We start from the raw sequence: 27386 nt of genomic DNA, 5'->3' as shown, positions 1-27386 counted from the left end.
ACAACGCAAACCCTGTTTCCTGAGCTGTCTTGTGCAATTTGTGTTAAACTTAGTCTCGAACCAGAACATTTCGACTTATGTTTCACCTCAGTCGACAGACTCTGCCGAAACACACACCAGGTCAAGTCGGTGATGGGGAAATTGAAGTGGAGCCTGTATTAACTTAGAGGCCACTACCTTTTTTTCAGTGCTTTTCTTGTATCACATTAGAGCCCTGGGCCTTCACACATCACCTTTCTAAACACTGGTGTAGGCAGAGATATGGCTCACACGGCCAAAACTGTGTTGCTTAGGAGAGAAGTGAAACTAGTTCTTTTCAGGTTCTTAAAATGTCTTGATGTGTATATGTGCATTTAAGGTTTGAAAAAAATGAAGTTTACCTGCAAATGGCCACAAGCTGCCTTTCAGGTTGCAGTAGCAAGTTGTCACATAACCTAAATCACTACAAGGCTCCACATATTTAGAGGTAGTGCTGCTAGTGGTGGCACCACATATCAGTGGTGGACAGGAGACTGTGGGCAAAGCAATATTTCAGAAAAACACCCAAATTTAACTAGTGCTTTGATAAATTACTCCTATTGGCTTTTTACTCACCAGTGTTTTATTGCACGCACATTAAAAGCAACATGAGTCAAATGTTATCGTGCAACCTCTCTGCTGTGTGCGGGTACGAGCTCAGACTCATCAAACAAGGATAGCTAAGGAAAGACAGAAATGAGAAGCTACATGCACCATAAACACCAAAACCATATTTTCCAATCCACTAATCTCGCTAACTGGTTCCTTCAAGTAACAATAAAATGCTCCAGGTCCCTAGTAGCAGCATCTCAAGGAACTCACACTAGTGCACTTAAATATTTCTTTATGTCTGCACATTTTAATTTCACTCTCAAATGTGGGTGAATTGCTTGCACTGTAGAGACCTGCTCTCTTTCCTCTCAGGCAGGAAGGGGTTACTCTCCATGTTTCCTGTCCAATTCCCAGAGCTCCAGCTATGTTCTGATTGCTTTCTTGATGTTAAACATTCCCAGGCTCCCATAACCTTCTAGTTTGCCTCTGCTGTCCAAGACCCGTCCCAGGTGAACGAGTGGGCGAACCTCCTGTTTTTAAGGATAAAATCTCTTACTTTTTTTCTCACGTGGGGTGGGGAGATACGGGGACTGCCAGGGCAAGGAGCCATGTGATGGGAAAGCATTCCTTCTTTGCATTCCGTTTAGTTGGTGTAAGGCTGTGGGAAAGGATATTTTCTCAACTATGGTTCGGTCGAAACAGTATTTCTTGTGAAATAAAGGTGAAGGTTCAATACTGAAAAAGCAGGGCACATCATGTAGACAAAAGTGTGACAGGAATAAATACAGATGAATCGGTCAACTTTATAACCAAGCTTGTTCAGCTCGTGTTTTCTGCATATCAAGTCTAACATGTGCTTCCCTCTCAAACGTCATCGCTTCTATATTTCCTTCCGCAAGTCTTTCCCACTCACTTTGTTACCTCTCGGGACACCTGATCGACGGCTGAGTTATGTTATCTCATCTGAGTCAGCACAGCCTTTGCATCAGTCATAAAACAAACGGGATCCACATCGAGGCTGCGTGGAGTCTGCGGTGTGGATATGACCCAGGAGCAGAGCTGGGCCAAGCTGGACTATATTTAGCCCAGCGATGCTCAGGCTAATTGCCCTCCCAGGCCTAATCATTTCCAGGCTCTGCAGCTCACAAACGACTAAAGGGGAGGCCAAACACCCACTAACCTCATGCTAAAGAGATGTCAGCATGAATGGGGCTGTCAGTGCGTTCCACAGACAAGACAAATTAGCACAATGTGCCGTCCTCATATACTATTAGATGTTCTATAAGCTGATTGGATTGGAGAGTCAAGTATTGCTGTCTGCTTTAGTGTATTAATTAAATATGTTTTCCTGCTGCTGCATCAGTAATGTGAGGTCTTGGCAGCATCCTCTCCAGGCGACATTACAAGGCTGTCTTCAGTTCGTCCCTGCTAAAATATTATGTTCTGCTTGAGCAGTCCTTTGTAAATGGTAAATCCCTCCACTGTCATCTCCTACAGCCAGCTTAGCTCTCTGTGTGAGCCGACAGAGAGAAATTCCCCAGTTCCTCCGACCAGCTCGCCTAAACTGTAATGTGGCGTAGGTGGAAAAAAGTAGTTTGTTCTGACACACCCCTCTGTGTAAGTTCCTGTTTGTGTCATGTTACGCCGTTTCCTGTGTGGTTCCTGGACCCGAGATTTGCCCAGGTTAATCGGCGGGCATGTGATGGCCTGGGTCATGGGGTGAGGGTTTTATGGTGAGGGAATGTTTGGGAGAACAGCTTGGGTCACCTTTCTGCTGGGTAATCAACCCCAAGTTTCCTTCCTGGTGTGGTGCTCATGGGGCACACTGTGTGGCTTGGTTTTCCCAAAGTGGAGTGAGATCAGGTGGATTGGCATGGATGAAAACGAACATTTGAAACCCTTTAAGGGGTTATTACTAGAAAGGAGCACAAATGCACCAGATGGGTGACAAATTAAGTAAAGGATCTGAATGGACCCTCTTTCACGATGTCGATGTTTCTGTCCACAGCTGGCACAGGGATTACTAGATTAGCTTAAAAATGGTGTAAATCATATGTCATGGTCTTCACAGTCACATGTGCTATGAGCATTTAGCAGGCAGGGAGGATTTATTGAGCTATTTAGTCGCTTCATAGAAGTTTTTTATTCATGGGAGTTGAAAGCAGTGTTTGCCGATTTTATTTTTTTGATAATTTATTCTTCTATCATCCTCCTAACCCGTTTAAAAGAATTTGGTCCATAAGTTGATATTGTTGTGGTTATCATCTCTCCTCATCTTCAGAACAGATTCAGGGCTCAGGCTTCATACCGTATTACAGTCTTTGATGTGTATTTGAGTGCAACATTGTGTTCTTCAAATTTAGAAACAATGTGGATCGTGTCACAGAGATTCAGTGTTTATAATTATAGGCTCGCTACAGTTATCTTGGAGCTTATGATTGTTCAATTCTTGGTTGCCTTGACTGCACGTACTGATTAACAGGGAGATGGTTAACATGGTACGTTCTGAAGAAGAATTCATTTCGATAAATTAGCTCAACTCAGTGTAGTGCTATAACTAATACTAGCCTTTATCACATGCATATTCAAACTATTGTGTGGTTGATTAGACTGTAATTAGACTAGACATAGAAGAGTTATCTGCAAGTTTGGAACCTGAACTTGCCTCCTCAAAAAAAAAACCCTCCATATCTCAGAGGTCGCAGGCTGTTCAGTCAAAAAGTGAGCTCAGAGGTAAGAGAGCGAGAGGGAGAGAAAGAATAAGTGAACTGTGCTTGTCAGCTTTTTAAACCCTGAAATTGATTCTTCTTCGGCACTCTTTATTCTAATGACAAGCTAATCCCCCTCTCCTGTTTCTCTCTGTTATAAATAGAGCCCCTTATTTTCCCGCTCCGCTGTGCACTGCTTCTGTAAATTAGCACTCATGATGAGTCGGCTCTCTCAGCAATCAATTTGCCACACCAAGTCCCTCTAAAAAGGTTACCTGTGGCAACTGAGCCCCGGTCACGTAACTTTGAATTCGCCTCTCCTGCCAATTTTTATTCAGCTAATTAAATAAATGGCTCCGTCTGGAGACTCAACTGAATGAAATGTCAAAATATTGATGTTGAATAGTTGCGTGAGTTCAGGGTATTCATCATAGGGAGAGGAGGTCTGCTGGTGGAGGTGGTGCACAGGGATAAGGGGGCGTGTCATCCTCGGGGTTACTTTAACAATGTTAGTAGAGATCTGCTTATTTATGAGACTGAAAGTTGAGTTATTCAGGCCATCTATCACATCGCGGTTGGTTTAATGTAGCCCGCAAAATCTAACAACTAAGTTGTTGTTTTACCAGGTTATCTAAAACAGAAATCTTCATCCACTACATTAATATCAAGTCACTTGGCTCTTAAAGTAGGTTTGAAATGCTGTTGATTATTTTTTGGCTAAATACAAAGTGTTAAAATATTTTTTTCCCCTTGACATTGCTTCTGACTTGCCTTCTGTATCTAAGGTGTGGAGGAATGTTGCCTGTTGTTTTTGATGCAGCAACTCCTCTTGACTTCACCTTCTGCATACCTCCTCCTCTTGTCCAACTGTGTCTGTGTTTACACCTGTTCCAAATATCCACACTAAAAGGTGGGCCAAAAATCTGCTGTCATAGCCTCTCTTAACTACAACCCACTTCAGTGTGTTCATAGTCTTGCAGTACACTACACCCTGAATAAATGAGAATAAAGACAATAAGCAAAACAATAGTTTCTCCTGTTACTTTCACAGCCAGCTTTATTTGCTGCCTGTAAGTAGGAGTGTGAATCTTTGGTAAACTCACGATTCAGTCGGAATCTTGAATCTTGATTTGATTCTTGGTGTCCCGATTCAATTCAAAATCATTCCTAATGCAATAAAAATAAAAATAAAACACTTTTGGCTCTTACTCTAGAACGCTGTGTTTCAAACCATTAATCCTTCAACTGAGCTGAGAACAGCCTCTCTGTAGCAGCAAACTGGATAAAGGCAACATTATCCCAAAATACAAAATATGTGTGTCCGACGTGTACGCATGTATTGTTTGTTATTGATGGTGTCTGGAGTATCCACAAAATCCTCCTCCGTTACCTCACACGTCACTATCAAGTCACTAAAATGTGACCAAATGCTCAGTTTTTTTACTTGGGCAGGTTTAGATTTTCAATATCCATCTTATGTGTGCACTGCATGTTCATGTTGCACCATGCTTTTTTTTGTTGTTGTTCTTCCATGAACATTACTACAAAAAATACAGTTTGAATATTTGTAAATCTATTAAGAGTTGTAGAAGACATGAATCACATTCTCACGTTTTTTTTATCATCTACTTCCACCTGTAATCATCAGTAAATGAAATGGGTTTTGTCCTCTGACAGTTCATCTTAAAAATGAGAATTCAGGCTGTGGCACTCAAGCAAACACGCGGGCAATTTTGTAATAATATTATAATAACATTATTCTTACTCTACAGTGTTTTTGCGTCAGTGTCCCCCCCCCCCCCCCCCCCCCCCCGTTTCATTGTCTCCCCACTACCTGTAGAAACACATGCCCACAAATGCTTTTTTTTAAATTATTATTATTGTTGCCATGCTGTTTTCAGTCCTAGTGCCGAGTAGGGATATCCAGCTTATGAAGACATACTGCCTCGAGCTATGAAGAGACCTCACATGTTTTGAAGCAGCGCGGCCTTGTATTGACATACCTGTGAAGGACTGCCGTGATTGAGGACAAAAAGTAGCATTGGACTTGCACCTTCTACGTTCTCTCTGTGAAAAGTGTAAATGCTGGCTATTTCTCTCTAATAAAACATCAAACGTAGCCCTTTTTTTTTTTTTGGTAAAATTACAAAATGTTTCAAATATCTGGATTTTTATTATACAAAAACATGTTGTGCACAATAATTGAATTAGATTATGTATTTCAGCTATTTTGCCTACATTGTGCTGTCACAGCTCAACCACAGTAGACACCAGGCTCTTTACCCCTTTAGTACATTTTGGAAAGACAAACATTTAAAAACAGAAAGAAATAAATTTTATAGGTCATGGATGTGGATCTGTAATGAAAGGTCACAGGAAAGAAGGATTCCTGTTAAAAGTTAGTGAAAAGAAATACGCTTTTAGATGCCACACATTCTAAGGAATCAATCAGATTTGCACTGAATAGTTTTTTAATCTGGCGGCATGGCAGCGAAGCTGTTGTTAAACTTTTCTCTTTTTTTTTTTTTTTGATGGCTGTGGAACCTCAGTGATTGTGTGTGTTTGTGTGCTCCTGTTGGCGACTGTGCAAGTCTGCAGGGTGCCTGGGTTGCTCTGATAGCGCTTGTTCCTTTGAGACCCCAACGTGATGTGGATAACGACGCCGGCCTCATCCAGAGTCTGATCTTAGGCCAGCATTTTAGCTGCCAGGACCTGGGCAGAACAAAGATGTGCTCGTAGCTGATTGGCTGAGCACATCATCAGACATGTAACGTGGGTTTGATAGCTGATAGCACCCGTCCTCTCTGCTCTGGCTCTTTGCTGGCGCACAATGATGCCTGGATGCACCCTCGGAGAATGAACCCACCCTTCTTGTTTCCCTCATCTCCCCTTGATCTGTCTCGTACCCCCCCACCCCCACCCCATTTCCTCTCTGTTCTTTCTGCTTCTTCCCCCCAAAACAGTCTTTCTTCTCTGCCTTCTCCCCTCCCAGTTCCTCGTCTGATCCACAGGGCCAGATTTTTATCGCTTTTCTGTGAGTCCTGCGAGGGGAACCTTGAGGGTCTCAGTGGGATCAATTTAAAAGGGAAGCGCTTGTCTCTCCTCCTCTCCTTGGCCCTCTCAGCTGATTGGGTCCGCTCGCCAGGAACTTGGAGGCTTTTGATCTCAAGCACCCTCCCTCACCACCCCCACCTCTGCTCGAAGTTTTTGACGGAGCTCAGCGCAAAAAAAAAAAACAAGAAAATTCTGCTCCACTTTCTGAGAAATGTGGGCCCCATCCCCTTTTCTCTGCACCTGTGAGAGACTGAGTAAAAGTTTTTGTAAACCCACTGGGTGGTACTAACAATCTATGGCGTGATTGACTTCTCTTTGAAGATGTGAGAGTGATCCATCTCTTCAGGTGGAGGTACACTGAAGAGGACTTGTGCTCCTCAGGCAGCTTGCTTGAACAACTGGTGAGATGTTGCTCAGAGCTGTGATGCATAATTCACACAGTGCGGGGAATGGCTGTTTCTGTTACAAAGACGAGAAAGGTACGGAGGAGTGCCCACAAGCGTTCCCATGCTGAGCTGTGTTGAGGTTGCACCGACCTTTGTATGACATGAGGAGCAGCGACCCTGCGGACTACAACCAACCAGGGAGTGTTGGTTCCAGGGTTTTCTTTATTATTTTGTGCACTGTGAAAGGATATTACCATTTTAGTAAGGCTTGAATCTTTTATTTGGCTGTTTTTTTTTTCTTGCTTTACCTATGGCTCTCCAACCATAGGTTCCTTCCCACTGTTTGCAACAGGCGTTGTAAAACTAACTGCAACCCTACTGTCCCTCCTTGGACATCCTAACTGTAAGCAGTATTCAACACCTGAACCCAGTACACAGTCATTATGGTTACATGTGGGAAACACACAAAATAGACTTGGTGTGTCAAAATATGATTTGAGTCACATTTACGGGTTTGTAGCATGAGTAAAATGCACTATAATTATGCTGCCTGCTTAGACCATTGATTTTATTAAGATACCAGTGTATCACCTGTGGGATGGATGACTGAAAACCACTAATGAAACATTGTTTTTTTATGCATCTAAAGACATATTTGATATTTAGTAGTACTCAGTAGTAAGCATATATGATATGTCGTACTGTAATAGATGCCAAATTTAAATGCCCAGCTGTTACCCCCTGTGAGTGATGCCCAAATCTATGAAAACAATGTGTAAAAGTTCTCAGCATATTGCTGTTTGTTGTGTAATATAACTAGTTTGCAGAAGAGCCAGCAGTAGAAACACAGTCTGTGTCGGTGTTTAGACAGGAGCCAGGTCCGTCATCCTCCTCCTCCCCTGTCTCCTGCCAGGTCACTGGAGGTCAAACTGGAGTTTTTCTTGTCCTACCTCACTGACCTCTCTACTCTTGGGAAACCTCTAGTCACAACTCAGGATTAAAATTCCTGGTAAATTTAGCCCAACCAAGCCACAGAATTTTGTGTTTTCGTTTCTTTCACGGTGTAACAAAAGAACATCACCTTATCTCTTGGCAGTTGCACTGAATCAACAACTTTCCTCAACTCCTGCAGCTGAGCTGTGCACTGAGGACATGAACATTTAAGATGGCTCGGTTCTGTGTGTCTGTTGCCATAAAGTAAAGCACCCCCTATTTCCAAAGCTCCTGGGTCTCTTATTGATGACATCATCGGTGTAGTTGTGCACTAATTGAGGTTTAATGCTAGAGTAGAGATGGCAGGGCTGTAATTTTCCCGCCCCGGCCTGGAATAGAGACGACAGCTTTTCATGTGGTCCAGGCTAAATTAGGTTGCAGTGCTGCAGCTGTGGGACACCTCACACTTTTGTCCTTCTCATTCTACGTAGAGATTAAAAAATATGGAAAAAGAAGCTTGTTTAAACTTAACATAAACAACTTTGGCCTTGCTTTGATTTAGACATACAGGAGAGCTTAGGGAATGGAGTATAAGTCAATAAACAGCTGATGACACACTAGAAGACTTGGCACTGTTTGCAAAACAACCAGAGTTCTTAAATAATCCTTGAAGAAATAAATCTATTCCCCCCGCCGCCCCACTTCCAGTGAGCTGTACTCCTTCTCAGTGTAAAAGAATTACAGCGTTGTTTAAAGAGACCTACCTAGGTAGAGGAGCCTACGTAAGAATGTAAGGAAGAAGCAGCTATGACATGCAGGATGGCATTCAGTGTGTCATTAGGATTGTAGTATGTCCACAGAGTCTGGGCGTAATGACATCCATCCTTTCATCCAGGCAAACAACTGCATGCACAGCGACACGACCACAGAGCTCTACCTGCTCTTTATCCCATCTGCCATATCAGGGCCTGTATAAACATCAGGCCCGTTTGAAGTGGAAAGCCTTAATCAAATGTGTAATCATTGACATTGCTAGGTGCTCGTTACCCTGAGAGAGGAGGAGAAAGGAGACAGTGGATGCACCAGGCAGGACCTTTAGAGGACCATGCCAGTTACATTCTGACTTGTTGAGAGACAGCTTAAAGCTACAGTATGTTTTTAGAAGAAGTGATGCTCTACAATATATCTACATGTGGAGAGGTGCTGTCAAAGTCTTCTGGGACTCAAGACTCATTGAACAGCCTGACAGCAGGGCAGAGCTATTAATTTAAAGGTTTTTTTAAGAAAGGCTCACCCTTCTGACCAATCAGAGGTGGTCAGTTATTTCTTCATGACTGGTAAGTTTTCTAGCTTCTTTTCCATTTCTAATTTTCAAAGCCTAATAATGTGTGGTGGATTGTAGCAAGGCACACAGATGGACCACAGCTCACAGTTGAGCTGCTTCATTTTATGTTACCACTGGCTGGATTACCAAAGGTTACATATTCTAGCTTTAATGGAACATGTTTTTTAACTTCTGAAGGCTTCAGCATCAGGTATCTGCTAATACCAAAGCAAACCTCAAACAGACAGGAGATAGAAACAACTCGGATTGTTTTAGTCAAGAGATAAAACTGCGTGACTGCATGTTCAAACAGAAGCATTTCAGGAGCAGGACGCTGTCAGCGGCACTCATTTAGTGAAGTTTGCAACACAAAATGAAAATAAGCAGCACATGTCATTGTACATTGCGTATCAGTGCTTCAGTAATGTACAGTGGCCTCAGGGTGTGATTTAGAAATGAAATGGGTGTTTTGTGATTAACTCTGAGCACATGCACGCACGCACACACACTGATCCCATTGTACCAGTCGCGTCTAGCCGGCCTCTGCGAGGGCCAAAGCCTGTTAACTCCAATTCCGAGCGTAGAAGCTGGTAATGAGCACTGTCAGAGTTGACATAACAACCTCCCGCTCTGGAGCTGAACACTGGACTCTGACAGGGAGAGAGAGGGAACGTTTGCTGTGTGGTGGGTTGAACCTGGAACTACCAGTAAATTCACCATGGAAATTCCTCATCACATTCAGCTGTGTTTAGGCTGTTTGCCTGATATTTGGAAATTCTAGCCCAATCGGGCCCAATTAGTCAAACAACACCAGAATCCACCTAGCCCTGAGCTGGACCTTAGATATGCAGTAATACACAAAAGGGAACACAGTTTGTTCCACAAACTACCTTCACTGTGATACATGATCACAGGAGAGGTTGCAGTTCCAGGTAAATCGCGTTAATTCAGACATACAGTATGAAAGACTGCTTTTACATTTAATTCCCTTAATAGGTGGAAAGACTTACACTGTAATTTGAAGATTTAATACTTAAAGCGCCTTTGGAATATTTTGGTATCATTTGGAAAATAACTGCAGTGTTGGAAAAAAGTCTTTCCTTTATTTAAATATTGAAGATGACATTAAAGTGTGTGTGTGTGTGTGTGTGTGTGTGTGTGTGTTTGTTTGTGTGTGTGTGTGTGCGTGTGTGTCTGGTTGACCTTAAATAAATGTTTCCTCGGTCATGCCATAAATACAATACATTAAACATTAGGTGCTCTGTGCATTTGTGCTTAAGGTTAATATCCAGAGCAGTAATTTTGTTCATAATAAGCATTTTTCTTTCTGTCCCTATCCCGGCTCATTAGAATCAGCTTGTTTAGAGAGGATGACTTGCTGCGTTGTCTGATTTGAGTTCAGGCAACACAAAAACACAGCTCTTGCATTCCAGCATCGCGTGTCCCGGTCTCCCATTTCTCAATAATTTATCCAGACAACTAGAATGATTATTCTATGAATATGCACTAAAAATCCTTTCTTGTGCTCTTTCTCTTTGAGTTTGTGCACGTCGCTGTGTGTTCAAGTGTGTGTGAGAGCGTGCGCAGACGCGTTGCTGTGTGTATGCAGCTCTTTTCCGCCTGAAACAAAGGAGGTGTCAGGCCGAATTAGCCCCCATATGACTGAACGCCCAGAGAGCTTAGAGATGCACCACAGGTTCTGCTGAGTCGCACATGAGCCGCGGTGTCTGCCTCTTCCCCTCTGCTTCCCCTCCTTTGGCCCCCACTACACACACACACACACACACACTCACCTCCCTCTCTACTCTTGAGCTGCTCTAACAAGGTTGTTGGAAGAGGATAAGGCGTGTTAAATGAATAATTTACACAGAAGAGCGCTCCTTATTTATTTAATACGCCTGGATCTGACTGAGTGGGCAGCCTGCGTCCCCAACTGCCGAGACACTGTTGGCTAAACGAGCGCACGCTCGGCTTAATGGAGGGCCAAAGCGACAGGCATTTAGAGAGAGCAGGGAAGTGCGAGAGAGAGAGACAGAGGGAGAGAGTTTGTAGATGGTGTGTCTGTGTATGTGTGGGCGCTTGTGAAACAGGCCTCGCCGAGCCGTGCAAGTGTGCGAATGATGTTCCTATTGCATGTAGCTCTCGTCACACCATGTTATTCTTTAAAGCTTGATGCAGACAAATCGCATAAAAGACCCCTCACCTGGATCATAAGGCTTCCAAGAGTTGTTTTTTTTTTAAATCTTTTGGGGGAGGGATAAATGATTGGTCATCCTCTGATGAATAAATGTGAACAAATGTTGTAGACGCAGTATGAAATAGAGAAATAACACAATAATAAATAAACAAGGTTTTTATACATCAAGTTGAAAGTTTAAAGAAATAATTGAATCTGAAATCTGAAAACTCACACTTGCACTGGCAGGTCAAAGGATGGACTACGTTTTGAATTATATTGAACTACATGCTTATTTTATTGTACTCATTCATTTATAAGGTTATTTGTTGTACACAATTTCTTACTTGTTTATTTAATGTTATGTGTGATTGTTGTGATTTAACGACTGTTAACATTTGACATCTTTACAGGGGGAGTGTGGAGAGGGCGGGACAGGACCAGAACTTGGCACCATCCAGAAAGAGGAGGAACGAGGCAGAAGCTGAGGAGGAGTCATCCAACTGGTAAAGACTTTGGAGTAGTACATGAGTTTTTTCTTGTTGCTGTTGTTTGGTTTTTTGTTAGTCTTTTTTACAGGCAAGATAAACTCCCACACTGTACACTTAATGTATTCATGTGAAGCATCAAAAAGACTGAAAGGCTTTAAATGAAGTGCAATATATAACACTAGAAATAGTAACTATAAAGTGCAGTGAGACAGAAAAGGAATTAATTGAAAAAAATTAAACTGTGCGGGTGGATAAAGCATCTTGCATGTGACAAGGAATGTGTCGTCTGTCAATACGTCATAAATAGACACACACTGGGAAACATGGGAGTGTGTGTTAGTTTGGTAACAAAGCTGAATAATGAAGTATCTGCGCTTGTTTTCTAGAAACAGAAAATAAGAACTTTCTAACCAGTTGGTTTACCCTCTCACAGACTCTTGGTTTCTCTGTATCCTCCACCTCTTGTACTTCTTCTTCCTGTGGACAGAGGCAGCCACATTTCCTCTCTCTCTCTCTCGCTGTGCGTGTGTGTGTGTGTGCGTGTGTGCGTGTGTGTGTGTGTGTGTGTGTGTGTCTCCCATGAGAATGAAATCCCACAGCTCACACTGACCTCATTATAAAAATAGCTCATCTATCCAGCCATCACATTTCCCTCCATTTCCCCCTTGTGCGCCACAATCTTTTAGATATATTGTGATCCTGTCTACCTTCCACTCTCCTCTCTCTGTCTCTCCATCAGCATCTGTGCTGGACTTAATGTGAGATTAAAAGCTTATGCAATTTCTTGTAATGGCACGGCTCCCCTGCACATATCATCACCGATCTGCCTGTAATCTGGGATCCTAAGATGCCTTTTAATGATGAAACATCTCCTAGCTGACATTAAACCTAGCGTTTTCATGATCTCTCAACTTTGACTCTTGGTTAGGTGTGAGCTACAAGCCATGTCACAAATTCTCCCATTCTGCCTGGTCCGGTGCCTCTCATCACCTCTTCTCCCAGTGGAGAAAAATCCCCCCCATTAGCGTGAACAGCACTCACATCTGTTTAACCTAACAGCAGCATCAGTGATCATTACCGTGCAAGGCTGGCTTTGATCCTGCCAGACAGCATTTCCTACAGTTTTAATAACACAAGGAGACCCTTTTTCAATATGTGGACTAGAAACAAAGATGGAGAAAGGGTGACATAAATTCACCTTTACCAAATCTTTTGCAATGACAAGTGCCTTGCAGTGGGTAAAGTTTTTTTCGTAACTTTATTTAACCATCTAAATAAAACCATGTTTTACACTCAGTTAAACAACGTTGCTGGTCATTAAGAAACTCCACAGGAGTAACTTGACGTCTTGAAGATCTGCAGCAACAAGTGGTGCTAAATACAAATACAGTTTTCAACAGTTGCTATAGTAGAAACTAGGACTGGGATAATCTGATGGTGTAATCAAAGTTAAATCATGTCTTGGCAAAGGATGTCACCTTTTGAGTCAAGTGAGAAGTTTCAGTTACAGACATTGTCACGATTACACTTCTGTTTTTACACATACTTTGCAGATGAGTTAGTAGAAACACGTTATAGTCCTGCTCTGTGTGACGCTGCAAAACGCACATTTCAGGTACTCGCTCTGCGTTTCTGGTAGAGCTGCAATTTATGGTTAGTGAAGCAGTTATGCAACAGAAACTCAGACTTTATTCACATTACCGATTTAAATGTTCACAATGTTTTTTTAAATTCACATTTGATCTAACTACAAAGTGAGCCACCTTTGTGCAATAACATCTACAACATCACTTGTGTTAAAGTCACTTAGGGGCAGGAAGATTGAATTTCAGCATGCGATGTAAATGTAGCCAAAGTTGTTAGACGACCTGGAAGCCAAGTGGCCGGCTTCTGACAGTCCCAACAGTGCCCTGTAGTCTTCATCACAGTCTGAACTTGTCTAAAAGACAAATTCACATTTCAGTTCATATCTCATGTGTTTTTGCTTAGTTTGCTTTGTTTTGTTTTGTTTTTGTTTAACTATACACATAATATGTGTATTATGTGTATATTATCTATGATATAATGGTTCTGTCTTGGGAATTGGAATAGCATCACAAGAGTGTATTACAGTTTTGTTCTCAGTTTCAGAATTGTTACACATAATGAGTTAAAATGAGTGTGAACAAGATGCTTGTGCCCCCATCCTTTCAACAAAACTGCAGAAATCCCACGAAATCTCCAAGAAATTTGAGAAATACAGCAGAAGAAAGAAACGTGTGTAAAGTGGAATTGTTGGAAATCTGGGGTTACATAGGATTTTCCATTGTACTACAAAAATGGTTCTAGTTCTTATATGTGCATCTTGAATCTGAAAGTCTCATGTCTGTAGGCATTTAGTTGAAGAAGACATCACCACTAAGGTGCAGAGTTACAATAAATTCTCACTTGCATCCTTAGCTTCCTATTCCCCGTAGAAGGAACATGTTATGTTAAGGGTGAGCTAACTGCCTCTCACTGACCTGCTTTCAGAAGGCCAGGCTCACTTCAGCAGGAGAACTGTTGAGTTCATCTGCATAAATGTTTGATCTCACACCAGGTCTCTATGAGCAGCCATCATTAAGAGACATTAAGACATTCCCACTTCCCCAGTGAAGCCCTGCCATGTCACCCTGCCTTACTGCCACCCTTTGTTTCAAATCAGCTGCAAGTTGGGTTGAAAACCAAAACCTCTCTTCACTCTTGTGTGTCCTTCACCACTAAGCTGATATGTTTGCGTCTGTGTTGTGTTGCCCTTGGGCTGGGTTACCTCCACCCCCCCACCGTCTCATCTCTTCTCCTCCCCACCTTGCTGTTTATCTGTCTCTGGGCTCATCACGTCCCTGAACCTGCTCTAATTAGCATCCCACACAACACTGTTTATTTACTCAGGTACCAACAGAAGGGGAGGGAGGTGAGAATGAAAGAGAGAGTCGGGGAAAGGGAGAAAGAGTCAGAGAAAGCGGCAAAGAGGAAGAGAGAGAAGGAGGGCTGAGAACAGGAAGAGAGGGAGAAATGATTCAGAGAATCAAAGAGCTAGGAGACTCAACTATCGTAGCAAATGCAGGGGATAATGATAGTTAGGAGACATGATGCAGAAAGTCGAAAGTGAGAGACAGAGAACTTTCCCGCCTCACCACGCCTCCTCTCTGCCTTTTCCAGCGTTTCATCTAAGATGCAGAGTGCCTAAAATTAGCAAGCTGGCAGCTTCCTTCCTTCCTTCCAGGGCACCCATTAAAGTTCTCCCGTTGCTTCGAATGATCATTACAGTGGGACCGGGAACGCAGGTGTTTTCTTAGTGTCCCAGTCGAGGCTGCAGTGGCATCACATTTCTTTGATGGGGCCACAACAAAAAATGCTTTGCAATCTTCTGCGTCTTTGTGCGTCTGAACAGGTTTTTTTTTTTGCTTTTGAGTATATTGTATATGTTACCAGTGCGTCACAGCAGACCCAACACGTCAGTCAATAGAAATGTAGGAGCAGATTACCATGGAAAGAAATTAAAATAGAGATATAAAAGAGATAAGTAACTGCTTCACCTTTAGTCAGAGATTACCTGATGAACTAATGCTTACTTGTCCTCTGAGGCCACAACTGATGATTTTTATTGTTGTTGTTGTTGTTTATTTTTTGACTATTGGCCAATCCTATGGTAATTATCAATCAGTACTAACCACAATAACCTTCTGTCAGAAAGGCAGGTGCATTTATCATGAAATCGATTGAGAGAAGGAACCATTTCAAAGCTTAACTTTACCATATGGTAGTATTTATCACAAAGTTATGATTAATGCATGGTAGACCTAATTAAGAAAGGCTTACAACTGTATATTCTGCTATTCTAATGGGGGCGGGCTGGGGTCAAATGTAAGGTAATTACATATGGCCTCTAGATGATGGACACTGCACTAAACACAGAGCAGGAGAGCTGCAGCTGATGAGAGGCTGCAAACACTACAGTGGCTGGTCCTGCCATGATCAGAAATGCACTTGTTTTATCTGTTTGCCTACACGGACTAACAGCTCAATGTTAATGGAAATCTACCTCATTTAGTTCTATAGGTCTGTATGCACCTATAGAACTCCATACTAGTCTTAAGTCTTAAGAGTCTTAAGTTGAGTTCCTGTCTGTCTACATACAATGATGTTCTAAGACCTTGGCAAACGTTGTTATTAGACTTCTGAGAAAAAAAAGTTTCATCATCACTTTCTTAACATGAGTTAGGACACTTATAATGGCTCTAGTTCAAAACATAACTGTAACCTTTGTTATCTCTTTGCTGTTGCAATTCCATAAAGATATAAAATCATAATAGATCAACTTGTGGTTCCTCTGAATAATCCACAGAGTAGCAGGTTACACCATTTCTAGAAAGAGATGTTGTCATTGTAGAACTTCTAAAATGTCATTTTTTAATTGGGGGGGAGACAGAAATCTTAGAGACGTAGCTGTAAGCAGATGTTTGCCCTGTTGACATAGTGTATAACCCTCTGCAGCAAACAGACATTGCAAATGTGCAATTCTTCTAATGATAATGATCGTTTAGTTTTCAAAAGTGTAGGCTCCTTACAATTTGGTACCTTCGGTAACGTCCCTTTGCCAACTCATATATATATATATATATATATATATATATATATATATATATATATATATATATATATATATATAGGGGTTGGAAATATTCTTGGAAACTGTGTGACATCCAGTGGCACATGAAGCACATCAGCACTTTCTGGATGCAGATGTCCTCAGTCAGTCAATAAAGCAGAGCTGAAAAGACTGACTTCTACAACAGGGATATGTAGACAACACCACAAATAGATTGTTTCCTGTTCCGAGCTACATCCTTAGTGCTTATTTTAGAGTTCAGCATGTTTTTTAAATCAATGTCTGCATTGGCGCAACAGGACAAGTTTGCATGTCATGCGTCCTTGGTTGTATATCCACCAGTATCTTTGTTTTTGTGCATGTTATCTGCCTCTGTTGTATCATACCAGCGTGTTGTCATTTCCTGCCTTGTTCCTGTTGGTCACTCAGCTTACAGCAACTTCCTGACATCAGTGACTCTGCACAAAACCAACGTTTTCACAGGCTTTTATTCAGCAGTGTGCCACCCAGGTCTTTGGCCTTAACTGAAATGTTTTTAGCTTGCTAAAAGCTTTAAATGATTTAAATTTGAGGAATACTGGGAATTTGATTCACTATTCACTGCATGTATGTCTGCTTCTGTGTCCCTACACACACACACACTGCCACCGCCTTTTCACTGACATCTGACAGCCCTCATCGCTCTCCTCTTTTCTTCTTTTTGTCCTCCAACTCTGCTGTTTTTCCACCACTCTTTAGTGCTGTTTGACCTATTCAGAGGGGTCCAAATGTCACAGCAGAGGTAAAGGTCAGGTAAAGGTTTAGTGCTGAGCAAAGTCTGCCTGGCTAACGCAGCGCTGGCTGCCTGAGGTGGAAGCATGTTAACACTTTGGAGACCATGAACGCACATACATGCACGGACACACTGCTGTCACCTCAACTTCACGTTGACGCCACTCAGCTCTGAGCCAGTAGCCATGTCAGCTGTGTGTGTGTGTGTGTGTGTGTGTGTGTGTGTGTGTGTGTGTGTGTGGTGGGTGTGTGTGTGTGTACGTGTGTGTGTGTGTGTGTACGTGTGTACGTGTGTGTGTGTGTGTACGTGTGTGTGCACGTGTGCTCATTTGGGTTCATCTGTGAGTACAGATGATTGAAGATGTTACAACTTCCTGGGGATGACATATGGCCTTGTTGGGTCAAAGGTCATTGGTTGTCAGGGGTTTACAGCATCCTGCTTGTAAAGCACGATGCCTCTTTTTTGCTTTTTTGGTTTGAGTTAGTTTTAGTGGCAGATTCTTCACACAGACCATAGATTTTAGACCACACAAAAAAAACAAATTTTTAATTTTTAAAACATTAATTTCAGTATTTTTAAGATGTGAGCGAAGGCAAAACATCCAGGGATTCAGTTTTGTTCGTTATATAAGGGGAACGGCAGGTTAGAAGTGGGATTTCTGTATTGATTACTCTACATCCACATGCAAGGCAGAGCAGCGGGATCCTAATTGGAATGGATTTCTCCCTAGCATTGATTTACTCAGGTGACAGTGGATGACATATGGTTGCATGTGTGTATGCGTGTCTGTGTGTGTGTGCTATGAATACCATATGGTGCTGTAATGTTCTCTCTTGCTATACCTTTAAGTGTTTGTTGACCAGTGAAAAGGTAAAAGAAGCAGCTGGATGTTACCAAATTGCCAGTCATTGTAGAGGGGTGTGTGTGTGTGTGTGTGTGTGTGTGTGTGTGTGTGTGTGTGTGTGTGTGCGCGCTTCTTTCCTCTCTCACTCAGCAGAGCTCTGGGATGAAACAAGGACCTCGGCAAACACTGATTTCATTTTCCCCATGACCGCCTTCGCTCCAGACCCTGACTCTTCTGCACACAGACACACGTACACCTTAGGCTGGAGAGCAAAGATGAGCAGTTAGCATGCATGCAGGAAGAAGCAATCGAGCACAGATAACCTTTAAGTTCACTCAGGAGTAAAGAAAATGGTATGATCTCATTTCCCTTTGCACTGTAACATCCACAAGCCTCCCGTTCATGCTGTAGAGAAACTGTGTTTTTCGACTACCTGTCTCACTCTCTCTCACATTCACTAATCCCACATGTTGTGTTTGTGTGTATGAGAGAGAAAGGGAGGAGGTTCGTGAAAGATGGCCGCTGGACATGGCTTCTCACAGCCGGCTGGCACCGACCCCCCATGATCTGCCCTCTTATCTAGCCCAGATCCTGGCCTTTCATCTGGGCTAAAACCTGGGGGAGCTTGGCTTCTGCTGGGTTTTTAGCCCTGCCTCACACATACACTTCATTCCAGACCCCCTCCATCTCCAGGCTCTATCTTTGATTCCCAGATGAGCATTGCTCTCACCTACGAGGGAGATAACAAACCTCCCACTACTCTGCTCCCTGCTCTGTTTTCCTCAAAACACTTTAACAGTTTTAGATTTTTTTTTTTTTACTCGCCACAAGAGAAAAAGAAACTGCCTCCTTTTCTACAGTCAACAAATTCTGACCAGAGACTGATGTTTTCACACAAGAATGTTTTTTTAATGGTCTAACATGTGTTGCTTTTTGGTTTTTGGTGACCACTGTCCACACATAGTGGGGAAAAAACACTGGACTAAAGCGAGACAAAGCAGACTCAGATAAAGCATTGGGATGCTACCAAAACACTGTCCAGTCTTTGACATTTCATGGAGTGACTCGTTCACCCTTCACAAAATCGCATTACTGGCCAACAATAGGCAGGTTGTTTTGGCTGGTCAGCCCGTCGGTTTTGGCTGGACCACCTCTTCATGTGACCTGAGTCCAGGTTTGAGAGTTTTTGTGTGCCGCTTATGTACAGATACCATTCCTTTCCATTCCATTCCAGGTGAATGCCTGGGCTCTCCCAACATTGCCCTCCTGCTCAACCCTGACCTGTTCTCAGCATAAACAGCACCTCTTGTCACCTCTCACCCCTCTAACTTTACCTGATAATCTCTCTGTGTGGTTCACCCCCACCTTTTTGTTCTTTTTTCCTCCCAGAGTCTCTCCACAAACCAGGTTTTTGCATCAGCCCGGCCCTGACCTCTGACCCCAGTCAGATTAGAGTGGTTGGCGTTTCAAATCCAGCAGCAGATTGAGTAGCATCTGTGACCTCCCCTTGAATTTCTTCTCTGACCCACTGTATTATTTCTCATCTGAATTTAGACACAACCATTTGGACCTAAGTAATTTTTAAAGTAAGACGTCTTTAAAAGATTATGAGACAAATATTCAGAATTTCACCTAGAAATATTAAACAATGTAGATCTGTAGCATGTTCTATATATAAGTGTAAATGCTAATGACGACTGAAGTTTTGGATCACTTGAATGACTGCTCATCACCTGGTCAATCCAGTACCAATCCTACAATAAAGCCTAATGCTGCTGAGAGCAGCAAGTGAAGGGCTCTGAAAACTTTCTAATGGCTGCCATTTGTGGGATTTTGAGAAATAATGAAAATACTGTAGTCCTCTTTTATATGTATTTGCAGTCTGCAGTGGTTGAAAATACATTCAACCGCTGCAGACGTACTACATGACTTTTATGAAAGTTAAGGAATACCTACTTTAAATAGTTTTACATTGCTGATTGACAGAAATAAATACAGAGTGAAAGTTGTCTTGATACAATTACAGCCTTTGTTTTGTGTCTGCCATTGGCCACAGTGTTTGTACTGCTCTCCCAGCTGTGACTAGTTCATTGTGACCAGATGAAGGTTTACATGTCTGGCTATTAAGCATCTGTGACTTTGGCTTTTCTCCAGCTTCTTTATTTGAGTGATAGAATACCACAAGAATTACCACAGAACAATAAGGAAGCGGTGATGATAGGGCAAGCTGACCATCCCTGGTACATCAACAAGTGAACAAAACCATTCCCTACTGCTCCTTCATCTCTTGTTTCTTTCTTTGCTCCATCACATGTGCCTGAGCTGTAGAGGGAAACATGTATGAGGGCTTTGAATCCCAGCCGTGGCCTACCTCCAGTAGGGGTCCTTAGGCAAGACCTCCTTACGTTTACCCTGCCTTGTACCTGGCACCTCACTTGTAAGTCGTTTGTGAGTCACTTGTAAGTGTAAATGTAAACACATCTGTCTATAAATACTATCAAACACGGCAGCTTAAAAACAGCATAATCAGTGTATATGGCCTCCTTGCTAAAAAAAATTGCATTATAATCCAATTCTCCATATCTCCTACCCCTGTAGGAAAATTAATTTGTTGTGGTTTTATCGTCTTATAGTTTCTTTAAATGTTAGATGCATCCAAGTAATTAAGTTCAAATGCCATGCCAGACTGGTCATGATGTTCCAGTACTGTTTCTGCTTTTCCAGATGAAATGAAACAAACGCATGTACTTAAGATTACTTTGTTTTTGTGTGCAGTCACTTGTTGTCAAGTAATGTCTGCTGAATCATCTAAAGGATTACAGGCCTAGGCTGCTTCTCCAGCTGTCTCCCCTTTTTATTCTCCTTCATGTCCAACTATAAACTGTCACATGGTAGAATTAATTGCAGTATCGCCTCTGACCCATTCTTCTACTTTCTAGAGCCACATTAAATGCCCAGAGGAATGCCATATTTTTATTCCACTGTGTTTTCAGCCAAAGACACAGTCAACTGGAATCAACTATCCACACAGATGAGAAATATCTCCAGTTTTATGGAGTCGTAATGTGGTAGGGGTACTGTGTAAATAATCTCTCCATACAGAAACACTTCCAGCTGTTAAACAATATGCCCTTTGCAGTTTTTCTTTTCTTCTCCTCCTTTTTGACTGTATGAAGCTTCCAGACTGCTTTGAAAGTGAATATGGGGTTGTGTTGAGAAATTATATTGTTGAATATTTGCCTTTTGTGACACCTCCAGATTGTTGCACTTTATGCTGATTAGTATTACAGAGTGGAGTTGGAACTCTGCCTGTGTCAAATGCTGCTTTTGAAAGTCAGGTCATAATGTGAAATTTAAACCGCAGAATCTGTTTACAATTAGACCTTTTGAAGCATTCCACTGTAATCTCCTGCCTCCTTTTGATATAAAGATACAGTATTGATATAGCTGAAGGGAATTTTTGCCGGTGTTTTTACAGTCATACCTGTGGCTTTTGATTGATGGATGGAAACTGTTCCGTAGATTGTTATAATAAAGACTTGTTTAAAACCTCACTCTGAGGTTGTAGTTTCTCCATAGAGTTCAGCTGTATTTTGTATTAACATAGGCAGAATGTCAAGATGCAGGGTGGAAAGCCCTTATACCCACTAGGAAACCATGAAACATTATTTGAGAACAAGGGATAATAAATTAGATCCAGTGCTTTTTTCAGGTGCATCCTCATTGCCTTCAGCCAGGTTGCAGTGCTGGTCAGTGAAGGGGGAGATGAGTTCAAAGACTTGGTTGATCTTGTAAAGATTCTGCCATTGGGCAGCTTTCATGCTCCACTGGCTTATCCTTCCAGGAAGTGAGGCGGTACAAGGAGCCCCCCACAGAGCTCCAGTATGTACCATTGCTGCATGCTGAGACAAAATCAAAGGGTGCAGTCTGTCCTTAGCCTGGGGGAGAGAGAGAGTCTGCTTTGTGTGACCAGAAAGACATAGGTAATAGGACAGCTTGTCACACTTGTGCAGGTGCCTGTGTTTTTGACAGTGCTACCCTCCTGCCTAGGTTGCACAGTAATGACACCACGGGCTTTTGCCGTGACATGACTTGTAATTGACCTTGGCAACTTAGACCAGACCAGCACGTCATGTACACATCTGAGTTTTTCCTATTAATTATGTTACATGAACAAAATTTATAACTGCAGTCATATACAGTGTTGTAATGTTTTGCAATTACTGTTGATGTGGAAACTTGGGGTTTGAAGGTTTGGGCTGTTGGGGAATGTTAAGGTTTGAAGGGCTTGCTCGAGTAACAGCAACAATTGATATTAATATTCTTTGTGTGTTTGTTTCAGTTGGTAGAAAGTGAGTTCAGCCCTTCAGATGAAGAGTCTTCAGTTTCGGAGCATCGCCCCTAAGGCCCCGGCCGTGGTGCCCTCCCCCTCCCCTGCGGTCCTGTCCTGCCAGCCTACCTCTGCTCTCCCTGAGGCTACCACTGCCTCAAGCCCCAAGTCCATAATTGTGCCCACCCAAAACTATGCACTGATGCAAATAGCAGGTCAGGATGGAACTTTCTCTCTGGTGGCTTTGCCCCCTTCTGTCTCTTCCCAGACACCACAGCAACAGAGCCAGTCAGTCCAAAAGAACCTCAAGTTGCCCATACCCAGATACCAGCCGGCCAGAAACAAGGGGACCACAGATAAGGTAAAATCACCACCACCGCTAGCTACAAGGATAAAAATGGCTCCCAAAGCTGCTGTAACAGCACAGGCCAAGTCAGTGATGAGTGGAGCATCAACAGCTATAAAGAGAAAACAGGAATCCAAGCAAACTGCAAAGGAAACATTAGTGCCCAAAGAAGAGCCTTCGGAGCAGGTAATTCTCATTAACCCAGCCTCCTCTGATATCTCTGTCACTGCTCTGCTCCCAGACAATGCTGTTCTGTATCCCAGCTCTCAGTTGGAGCGAGCACAAGATGGCTCTGAACAACCTACTACAACTGGTCTTATTCAGAACCTTCAATACCCCCCTGCTGCTGTCAAAAGCTCTCCAGGTAAATCCCCAGAGGAAAGTCAAACCACAGTGAGGCTGTGCCAATCAAAGCCCAATGCACCCCAGCCCCAGAGCAGTATCACTGTCCTGTCCCCAGCCATCTTTAGCAAAGCTGTCCAGATTATTCCTTCTCCACCCAAGGGTAAACTGCCCATCCTGCCCTACTCTAAAATGAAGAACACCCTCATCCCAGCTGCCAAGCTCAACAATTTATCCACAGAGAAGAAGAGTTTCTGTTGCCAGACAGGACTCCCCAATCCCATAGACACTAGACCCAAGACCCTTAAGACAACTGAGGGTGATCAGGTGCCAAACTCCACTCTTCTGCTGCAGGCCAAGACTACACACATGTCCATTTCAGGGACCCTTCCGAAACCACCTGGCAAGAAAAGAGGAAGAAAGAGAAAGACAATGGAAGACATCTTAGCATTTGAGGCTCGAAAGAAGAGGTCCTTATCTTTTTTCCGTAGAAGGACTCCAGAGAAACCTCCAGCAGTTGTTCCAGGCTCCAAACAAAAGGAAGTTGATATTTCAAAGAAGTATCGGAGCATCCGACCCAAGCCCATGTTGGTTATGGAAACAGTTCCCCAACTTGTTAGTTTGCCTGCCATTAGCCCAGATGGCCAGGAACAGGAACTTGTACTTGGTCATCAGCTCCCTACCACTACCACATCCAAGGCCTTGGACTGTCCTCCCCAATCAGGCCCAGTAACCTTTCACCTGAGAGGTGCCTCCCACCCCAGAGTGTTCATAGGCAGCCGTCCACTCCATCGCTGTCCCACCTGCAGTCGCTGTTTCCAGTTCAAACATCACCTCCAAAGCCACATGAACATTCACACCAATACTCGACCGTATGTTTGCCCAGTGTGTCGCAAAGCCTATGCTCACTCTGGCAGCCTGAGTACCCACATGAAGCTTCATCACTCAGAGGTACGCCCACGACGGTCTCTGTGCTGCGAGTTCTGTGAAAAAGCCTTTGGATATGTGGGAGTGTACTTCAGTCATCTCAGAGAGGTCCACAAAGTGGTGCTGACTGTGGAGCCCTCCATCAGCCATCATGAAGATGAGATTGATGGGTAAGATTATTATATATTGAGATAACTGAGGAACATTATTTCACATTGTACCAGGTTTTATGCACAAATATCAACATAGAGATTAAATAATGAAATCTAATGATGGATTGCTTCACAGTGAAAATACTCCAAAATACCCAATATGCAATATTCATTATTATTATTTTATTATAAAACAGGGCTGACTCTCCAGAGCCATCTGATGAGCAGGATCGTGAAGACCCAGTGGAACTGCAGATCAAATGTGGTCGCTGCCAAGCGATTACTCCTACCTTTGCTGACATGAAGATGCACTTGCTTTATGTCCACGGGGAAGAGGTCCAGGTTCGAGCTCACGATGGTCAACCCCTGCAGGGAGGCCGCAGGACTGAGAATGAGCTTGTGAAGTACGCTGCCCATTATTGGCGTCAGCTCAATGAGAAACGCAACCTGGTCAAGTGTGGCAGCTGTGATGAGGAGTTTGTCTCCTTCTCCAAGCTCAAGAGACACGTTATGTCTCACCACAATGGTAAAGAGGGGGAGGGCAGTGGGGTTATCTCATTGCTGGATAGTGGTGGAGGACTTGGAGTCCTTGCAGCAGGTGCAGCTTTTAACTGTGTGCTGTGCAGCAACGTGCTGGACAGTAAAGAAGAGGTTATGGAGCACTGGAGAAGTCACCACCACTGTGAGCAACCTAGCCTGCTTTGGGATGCCCTGAGCTCCTACTCCGGACAGGAAGAGTGTGAGGCAGAAGGGGATCTGGACACTCCAGCTCCAAGTCCACACTAGCAAGCCCAGTCCTTTGATGGACATGGGGTCCTTGACTGTGGCTCCTCTTCACACACACTCAGTTCTAACAATCAGCAGTACAGGGATTTGAGGGTTTCTCTTATGTCTTTTAGCACTAGTTTCATCTTTCACCATTGGAGCCATTTGACATTTGGTCCAAAAGAGAAAAAAACAGGAAGGTAAATATCATACCAATGGTGAAAATTGAACTTTGTGATATAATTCATAAGGGATATTCTCTGTAGGTCAGAGAATCCAGTTTTATAAACAATATTATTTTTCATGTTATTTTGATTGCACTGTAACTGTTTTGGAGTTATGTATTTAATATCCGGTTAGAATGACACGTTTTATTTTTTTCTACAGCTTATTTAAATGTTATAGAAATGGCGAAATTATAACCTAGATACGGTAAAACATAGCCCTCTGTAGTATGTAGCCATGCAGATAATTGGGTTTTATGTCCTTAACTTTTTAAAATAAAAAAAGTGTTGACATTTCTGCCTCTAACCTAAGGAAGATGTACATTTTAAGAAGTTCAACACTAATATTCTTTTTTGGCAGCAACAAAGGTCCTGTTCGTTTCAAACCAGGCATTACAATTTATTTAAGTCATTTCCTGGGCAGTTTAGTTTATAAATTGCTCATTTTTAACTTTGACTAGGTAGCAGGCAGAAATCTCAAAGATGACATATTTCACATTGATTGAAACTATCAACATAATCTGCAAGGCTGAATACTGCCATGGTAAGTGTGAAAATATGTTAATTTGGGTGGACTGACCCATTAAAACAATGAGAAATATAATTCTCATAACAAGGGCACACTATCAACTGTCACATCAGCTAACAAATCTCTATCTGGCCTTCAGTAATTAAATCTGTAATACAGTCTTTTTATGTAATATTGCTCCTGTGATGGAAAATCAGTATCAATTATGACTTGAACTGTCACAGTCTGACTAAGGGCAGTATTAGGGTCCTCTGAGAACCCTCGACCCATCAAGGAACACTTTCCTAACCAGCACCCAAGTGACATCCTTGTGGCCTTTTTGATGAAATAATGCTGTTCATATGTAATGTGGCTTTTCAGCAGTATGGTACTTTGTAGGCCAACTTTTATCTCTTTGACTTGTTGATTAATGCCTATATGTGTATTCTGTAATATGCCAAGGGTCTATTCACTCTAGTGATTGTAGAAGTGAGTGTTGCAGTTAAGCTTTTAACCACTGACAGAATACTTTTTGTTGATTTAGTAAATACGCAAAGGAGACCATCGAATTGCCTACATGTTGTTGCAAGCTCATGTATGCACCTGTGGAATTGTGTGCACCCAAACTCTATGATTAGAGTTAATCTAAACTGTTGTCAAGTCCAGAAAAATATGCTATTTTATACTCTAGATTAATACAGAGGTCTTTTAGTATATTTATGCTTGTGCTTGGTTGTTAAAGAACCAGCACAGACACGTTTGTTGTGTTTGCTTCTTCTTATTTTGGGGATGCTTATTGTTTATTTGTTGTTGTTGGGAGGCCATTACAACATGGCAAGTAGCTCTCTTAACATTTGTCTGTGTTTATCTTTCATATGAAGAAAAAAATATATATCACAGGGTCAAGTGAATGTACCTGAATGTTTTAAATACCCTACCAAAAGTATATGCTACATTATATAGAGTTATTCTATAGATAGAAAATATAGATATATTGAGAAAAACATATATATTTACATAGAGTAACTAGTGAATCAGCTGCTTTGTTCTGTCACAGTGGAGGAGGGAAACGAGAGAATATATCATTGCCAAAACTGGCACAAAAGCCATGCAGAGCTGTTCTTACATGTCTGACACAAAACACTGGGCTGTGAATGAAGGGCAAAGCACTGATGTGTACATGTCGCACTGAGTGGGTAAACTACAGTATTCTCTACTACTGTTCACTGAATGTCATGTTTGAGTGTTCATCAATGAACTGCCCTTTGTTATCAAGCCCTTAACTCAAACCAAGAAGTGACAGTAGTAAGGCTCAGACTTTTTTTTTTCTAGATGAGAAATATACATGACTGTCAGCACAAGTCCGAAAGTAAAAACTCCAGAATTAGGTGATATGACAATAATATAATATGTTGACTGTGTCCAAAAAAAAAAAAAAGACTGAAATTGTGTGTGTTCGTGTCTGTGTACCTGAAGAACCTGATGTTTGAATAAAGATATGCTTTGTTGAAGATTTGATGATGTACATTTTACCAACAAACTTTTAGTGTCAGCAGCTGCAGAGGACACTGTGGACAGGTTGCTAGTCCATCACGGGGATTTTCATTCATATTTACACTATTGAGAAATTTAGAGTCACAGATGAACTTAACCTGTTTGTCTCTGTTTGTGTCTGGAAGCTGTACTAGGAAACACACTGCACGTTCAAACCCAGGACCTTATTTACATGAGGCAAAACGGCGAAAAGGTGCAGCACTGTGTCATACTTAAACTCAACATGGCTTACTTATCATTATCATGGTTAGCAGGTATAACAATTACTATGTTTACCATCTTAGATTAGCAGTACAAAAATAGAAATTGAACTTGCCAAATTAATAAATGAATGTATTATTTTCAGCTCT

General features: G+C 42.3%; 1 protein-coding gene across 2 annotated transcripts in view; it reads left to right on the top strand.

Annotated features, from left to right (window-relative positions):
- Positions 1-26993, top strand: part of znf438 (zinc finger protein 438) — a 39461-nt gene extending 12468 nt beyond the window's left edge. For both annotated transcript variants that reach the window (XM_026362997.1, XM_026362998.1), the window contains exons 2-4: positions 11565-11657; positions 22231-24003; positions 24183-26993. In XM_026362997.1, coding sequence (XP_026218782.1) covers positions 22259-24003; positions 24183-24771 — 2334 coding nt within the window. In that variant the 5' untranslated portion in view covers positions 11565-11657; positions 22231-22258 and the 3' untranslated portion in view covers positions 24772-26993. The remainder of the gene's footprint in view (positions 1-11564; positions 11658-22230; positions 24004-24182) is intronic.
- Positions 26994-27386: the final 393 nt, after the last annotated feature.

The sequence above is a fragment of the Anabas testudineus genome, chromosome 2 (assembly GCF_900324465.2).
Source record: "Anabas testudineus chromosome 2, fAnaTes1.2, whole genome shotgun sequence".
NCBI lineage: Eukaryota > Metazoa > Chordata > Actinopteri > Anabantiformes > Anabantidae > Anabas > Anabas testudineus.
Note: the sequence above shows the minus strand (reverse complement) of the source record. Positions and strands in the feature narration are given on the sequence as shown.